At 62.4% G+C, this 6,400-nt stretch overlaps 1 protein-coding gene across 1 annotated transcript; it reads left to right on the forward strand.

Annotated features, from left to right (window-relative positions):
- The first annotated feature begins 1,341 nt into the window (after window positions 1-1,341).
- On the forward strand, window positions 1,342-5,160 carry LCN2 (lipocalin 2). The gene is made up of 6 exons (XM_012772070.2): window positions 1,342-1,574; window positions 2,120-2,253; window positions 3,435-3,514; window positions 3,715-3,834; window positions 3,981-4,082; window positions 4,836-5,160. Exons 1-6 carry the CDS (start codon window positions 1,437-1,439, stop codon window positions 4,853-4,855), a joined length of 594 nt encoding a protein of 197 aa, XP_012627524.1. The 5' UTR covers window positions 1,342-1,436; the 3' UTR covers window positions 4,856-5,160.
- Window positions 5,161-6,400: the final 1,240 nt, after the last annotated feature.

Below are 6,400 nucleotides of genomic sequence, written 5' to 3' on the forward strand. Positions count from 1 at the left end.
GGGAGAGGGTGGCCACTGGCACCTCTGGAGGGGCAGGTGTTGGTGGCAACATTGTTCCCTGCAATTGTGCTCATCTTTGCTTCCTGCCCTTTCATCGCCCAGTTGAGTGGACAGGGCCTGAGGGGAGGGAGAGGGGGGCCTCTCTGGCCTCAGGGAGGCGGAGACTGTACCCTACCCCCAGCTCAGGACCCCCTCCAAAGCCCCTTCCCTCAGGGGCCCTGCTACCTAAGCCTGGGGGTCCCAAGCAGCAGGAAGGTAGAGCCAACCCTGTTAGTCCCAACGGAGGCCAGTGAACCCTCAGTCCAGCCTCAAGGTAGGCATCTGGGACATCCCTGGCCCTCATGGGTGAGCCATCTCTGGGACACTGCACAGGACACTCACTGCCTCCCAAGGATGCTGGCCAGGCCCCCTGTGAGAAAACTGCTTCCCTCTAGGATAAGGCTGGGCTCCATGGCCTAAGACTATGCCCAAAGACAGGGGGATGGTCTCAATGACATCTCAAGGATGAAGTCAAATCCTGGCACTCCTGGTGACCCAAAGCACCTGGAGTCCAGATCAGCAGGATGGAGCCTGCCTTCATCCACCACCACCAGCCCCGCTCCCCCTTCATCCACCACCACCAGCCTGCTTCGTCCCCCACCAGGGCTCCACGATGAGCTGGGACTGTGGCCTCAGCACCCAGCTCTGTCAAGCAGCCACATCTGTGGCCCATGTGCCCAGCTTGGGGGCCCTGCCCACTAGCCTCCCAGGAGAGGCTGTGATGCTGCCGTCACTCCTGCAAACGGGGCGTGGAGAAGGCGAGGGGCTGACTCAAGGCCAGGACATTCCCAGGGAAGCCTCTTGAGCTCCCCGCCCTGTGCCAGGGCCTGGCATGGGGCTCCAGTTCCTCCTTGTCCACCCTTAGCTGCCTCACCCTTCCCTGACCCTTACGAGAACAAGGAAACAGCACACGATCCGTTGGCGGGAGACATTCTGTGCTTCCAGTAGGTGTGGGAGGCAGGGATGGATGCCACCCCGGCTGGGGCTGGGCAGCAGGGGCTGCTGGGGGTCAGAGACATCATCTCTTCTGGACCGGGGTCCACTAGCCCACACGCAGGGCCCATCATAGGAAGGGAGTCCCTTACAGAGTGCACAGAGGGAGCCCCTGTCCCTGCAGAGGTGTGTTGCTCTGGGAAGTCCCCTCTGCCCTCCCCTCCAGGCCTTCCTGTCCATGCACTTGCTCAATCCTGCCCAGGGGCGGAAAGGGGCAGAAACCCTGCCAAGTGTTGCAGCAGGAGTTTGGCAATTGTCTCACTTTCCTGGATTTGGCAAAGGATGAACCCGCCCTAGGATGGGCCCATAAAAAGGGTCCCCGGCTAAGCCTCCTCACTCTCCTCCTCTCCCCCCACTACCAGCCCAGCAGCTGCCTGCAGCACCGCTTCTTCGGCCCTGAAACCATGTCCCTAGGTCTCCTGTGGCTGGGCCTCACCATGCTGGGTGCCCTGCACACCCAGGCCCAGGACTCCAAAGAAAAGCTGATCCCGGCCCCACCCCTGCTCAGAGTCCCTCTGCAGCCAGACTTCCAGGACGACCAGGTAAGGGGCCTGGAGGCCACCTGTGGGAGGGCCCAAGGAAGAGGGGAGCAGAGGCCAAGACACTTAGGAGGGGAGTTGGGCAGGACAGGGGGACTCAGGGAGTCCAGGGCCCAAGCTGCAGCTCACCCTGCACCTGGGTCCCCTGATGGAAGCCACACCCCACGCCCCTGTTCCCACCCATCCCAGGGTCACCTAAGCAGACCTCCCCAGGCACACCCTCCTCTCTCCCAATCCCCACTGTCCATGCAAGGTGGGAACATCTTCAGTCCCTCTGCACAGATGAGGAAACTGAGGCTCAGGAAGGTTCCCCCAGCCATTTACTTGTCCAGGGTCACCCCCAGCCCTGCCAGACTCAGGGCCACCTGCTCACCCAGGGCTCCCTCCCAACCTGACATCCTCTGGCTCCGGCCAGCTCCATCAGTGCAAGCCCAGCCAGAGGGGCTGCTGGTTCCAGGCCAGGCTGCCCAGAGGTGCCCGCAGGGGCAGAGCGAGAGGGGTGGCTCCTGGGGCCATTCCTGGGCTCCGCTCACCGGCAGCCCCTGCAGTTCCAGGGGAAGTGGTACGTCGTGGGCCTGGCAGGGAACGCAGTCAGCAAAGAAGAACAAGGCCAGTTTACGATGTACACCACCACCTACGAGCTGAAAGACCACAGCTACAATGTCACCTCCACCCTGCTCAGGTGAGAGCCCCCTCCTAGGGGTCTGAGAGGCAGACCAATGTCACCACCAAAGAGTGACAGAAGCTGAGAGACCTATCATTCATCCACTGTCCGCACTGGACCCATCTATTTGTCCACTCCTTCCTCTGTTCGTTAGAGCGATATTTATGGGTCACTTCAGCTCAGATACACACAGACAGTAGTGGGGACAGACATACGCAGTCATTAGAAAACAAAACGGAGGGAATAGGGGTGTCCTACAATGGAAGGAGGGACACTGGTTTCAGCCTGGAACCCCAGGGCCTTCATCGAGGGGTTCCAGGGAGGTGGCCTTAAAGAAGCCAACCTGCCCCCGAAGGAGGTGAGGGGTGTTCACGGCAGGGGCTGGTGGACTCCGAGTGGGACAGAGCTGTGCCTTCAGGAAGCAGCAGCATCGGCGGGGCCACCCTGAGCAGGAGCCACTGAGCAGCCTGGAGGAGCCGGGTGGCCACGCTGACATGGCCCTCGGACACCAGCACCAGAGGGCTGTGATGTGGAGTGGGTCTGAGGAGCAGGGCAGACATGGTGGGGTGCAGCCTGGGAAGGTGGGAGACCAGTGGAAGCGGGGCTGGGCAGTCACAGCGGGGGGGACGATGGGGTAGAAGAATGAGGACTCAGGGCAGGGAGTCGGGGGGAGCTCCAGTGGGTCCTTCACTCTGGCTGCTCAGTGGGTGGGGGTTGAAGCATTTGTGGACCAAGGAGCAGAAGAAAGGCGGGTTCGGGAGCCCTGAGGTGCCAGGGAGCAGGTGGGACTTGGGGAGCTGGTTTGGTCCAAGAGCTAGGGGCGTACTTGGCACGAGGCAGACTGGAACCTCAGGTAGACCCCCAGGAGAGGTGTAGGAGGGAAGCAGCAAGAGCTGGGATAGATGCTGGGGGAGGGGACTGTGTGTGCGGAGGTCCACCAACGGAGGCAGCCAAGGTAGGGAAGGGTCTGAGCAGGGTCCAGCGACCCAGGGCAGGGCCAGGAGGAATAGCCAGGGAAAAGCACAGAGGGGAAGGCCCAGGCCCATCTCAGTTGGGGGGGTGGGGGACCCCTGTGTAGTGGGGATGGGCTGACATGGCTTGGGCTGGACTGGGGGTGTCCAAGTCCTGCTGGAACCCCAGACCAGGGGGTCCATGCCTGCACTGAGTCCCCTCCCACTGCCCATCTCATGCTCCCACAGGAATGGGAAGTGTGACTACTGGATCAGAACTTTTGTCCTAACCTCCCAGCCTGGCCAGTTCGCCTTGGGCAACATTAACCGTGAGTCCTGAGTGAGGTGGGGCGTTGGGCTTGGGGCTTCACGGGGCAGGGTCCTCCTAGAAGGGGCAGGGACTTCCCCGGCCCCTTTCCACAGGTGCTGTTTTGCAGGGAGAAGCCCATGCTCATGGGCTGGGGAGAAAAGTGACAGCTCCCTCTTCCCAGCCAGGGCAGGGCTGACCTCTCCCTGTCCACACCTGCAGGGTACCCTGGAATACAGAGCTATACCGTGCGAGTGGTGACCACCAACTACAACCAGTTTGCCATAGTGTTCTTCAAGAAGGTGTCTGAGAACAAGGAATACTTCAAGACCACCCTCTATGGTAGGTTGTCCCCCCTTCCCTAGGGGACCCGGCTCACACTGGGGGGAGGGGGCCCCTCTGCAAAGAAGGGATCTAAGGCCTTGTTCACTCCTTCAACAATATTGATGGAGTGTCCGCCGGCCACTCACCGGCCACCTTGACCACAGGGAGAACCAAGGAGCTGCCCCCTGAACTGAAGGAGAACTTCATCCGCTTCGCCAAATCTCTGGGCCTTACTGAGGACCACATCATCTACCCTGTCCCAATCGGTAATGGCCAGCTGGGAAGAGGGGACATGGGGACTGTCTGGGCCTGATGCCACCCCATCAGGGAAAGGGGAAGAGGGGAGACTTGGTCACCTGCTTCAGCCACTGGAGGGGGGACAGTCCAGGAGCTCCCTGGGAGCTGCGTGGGTTCAGGAAGACCGTGGTACCCCCAGGGATCCAGGCCCCAAGTGCTCCTCCCTGACAGTTTAGCTGGGGCCTGCCCAGATGAGGATGCAGACCCAGGTCCAAGTGTCCCCACTCTCACTGCCCTGGGCCACCTCCCCGCACATTCCCAGGACGCCGTGTCCTGGGCCACCTCCTCTCCATATGCTGGGTCTTGCTCACCATTGACTCGGGCAATGCCCTTGACTTCAGGGGGCCTGACCTGGGCAGGAGCCTCCAGCCAGGCCACTCAGACAGCCACTGGCTTCCCCAGTGCCGAGGGGCTGCCGGGCCTCGCTGGGAAACAGGCGGGAGGCCTGGGTGCCTGAGTGGCCAGGGGGCTGGGCCTCACCTGCCTTCCTGGATGAATGGTGTCCCCAGGGCTACCTGTCCCTGGGTCTTTGTCCCACGTCCCCTTGCTCCATCATTAGCCTCTCTGCTGCTCCATCCCTGAAGGGAAGCCCCAGACCCTTTACAGCTGGGCCAAGCGGGCCGGGGCTGCCCACAGGCAGTGCGAAGTCCCGGTAGGCAGGGGGCTCTCACGGGCACGCACGCACGCACCTGCCCGTTCCGACGGACTTTCTCCCCCCACAGACCAGTGCATCGATGACTGAGCACACAGTGAGTGTGGCTGGAGGGGACTGGAGGGGGCCAGGGTGCAGCGAGTGGGGGTCTCGGACCTGCCTTTTCTCCTCCCCTGCCCCCAGCACTGCTGCCATCTTCACTCCACCGTGTCCCTCTCAGGTGCCTCCTGTCTCTCCGCCCTTCTCCCCCATGTCCCCTTCTGTCCAGGGTGCCACCAGCTGCCCCACCAGCCCCAACACCAGTGGGAGCTGGGAAACCCTCTCCCGGCACCTCCTACGTAGCCAGCCTGCTGACGGAGCACCCCCCCTTGCTGAATAAACACATCCCCCCAGGCCCCCTGTCTGCTGCTTCTTCACTCCTGGGCCGTGAGGATTGGCAAGGAAGGGGGCTCATCCCAGAATCACTCCCAGGGCCTGCGCTCCCCAGTGAGGGATGAAGGCCATGGAACCCGGATGTTAGGGCTGCAGAGCAAACGCAAGCACAAGCGCCTGTCATCACCGGCAACCCCCTTGCAGCTGACTGGCACCACACTCCCTCCTGCTGTGACGCTGGGCTGGGTCCCAGAACAGCAGCCCTCATATGCCCCTGCCTGAGGGTGCCCAGTCCAACGCAGACACTGATGGGGCCACACGTCATATCCACGCACGGCCACCTGCAACAGGGCCCAACAGCAGCAGCAGCAGCTCAGCCTCCCCCAACTCACCAGGCCCCCTGTGGATGCTGGGAGGCCACAGCCAGGCCGGGAGGGGTGCACAGAGGGTGGGGCAGAGACATGCACAGCTTGAGGCTGTTCCAGGCAGAGAGGGTCACAGGGGTGGTCCTCTGCTCCTCTGACAGCTCCCTGGTGCCCAGTGCTTACGCACTGGGCAGGTGGCCATGTCCATGCTGATCCCATTCAGAGCGCTGCCCTCACCCCACACCTCCCTTCATGTTGATCTCCTGACCATCTGGGGGTGCACTCTGAAGCCAGGGCCAGGGGAGAGGTAGGGGCATGTGCTGCCAGGAATCGGGCTTCCTAGGAGACTCTCGGGCTCCAGGCCTGCACCCGTCATTTGGCTGGGGCTGTGTCAGGCCTGGCAAGCCCCTGTCCCCCAACTGGCCACAGCTGTAGCCTCCCCAGGTCTGTACCACACACAGGAGCTCCCTCCCCAGCCCCTCCTCCCCTTGCAAGGTCAGAGGCCAGAGTGGGTGGGGTTCAGAAGAAACCCAGGTCCCACCCTACAGACACACACCACCCACTCACCCTCGGCAGTGGGAGTGGGAGAGTGAGCAGTCCCAGCCTTGGTCCCCCAGGGAGTAGGACAGGCCTGAGAACCAGGCCCACCAGACGCTGCTGAAGCCTCAGAAGTCTGGGCCAGACTCAAGGAAGAGACCAGCGTGGTGCAGCCAGGGCCTTCAGAGGGACGGGGCTGTGCCCAAGTCCAGAGAGGCTCTGGCTGAGAAGGGCACTCAGGGAGCACTGGCCAGAGCCCCACTAGCCGGCCACCTAGCACGCCTGGCCCTTGGGCTCCTCTTTAGACAGTAGATCTAGTTTCCTACTTCGGCCCAAGCAAGGCAGCTTTCCATCACCCCCT

The sequence above is a fragment of the Microcebus murinus genome, chromosome 12, assembly GCF_040939455.1.
Source record: "Microcebus murinus isolate Inina chromosome 12, M.murinus_Inina_mat1.0, whole genome shotgun sequence".
In the NCBI taxonomy this organism is placed as follows: Eukaryota; Metazoa; Chordata; class Mammalia; order Primates; family Cheirogaleidae; genus Microcebus; species Microcebus murinus.

What these genes read in the sequence shown, in the direction of transcription:
- LCN2 (XM_012772070.2), top strand. Translation starts at nt 1,437, where the DNA reads ATGTCCCTAGGTCTCCTGTGGCTGGGCCTCACCATGCTGGGTGCCCTG. An exon ending in GTCACCTCCACCCTGCTCAG is followed by an intron (nt 2,254 to 3,434) that starts GTGAGAGCCCCC and finishes ATGCTCCCACAG; the next exon opens with GAATGGGAAGTGTGACTACT. An exon ending in CTTCAAGACCACCCTCTATG is followed by an intron (nt 3,835 to 3,980) that starts GTAGGTTGTCCC and finishes CCTTGACCACAG; the next exon opens with GGAGAACCAAGGAGCTGCCC.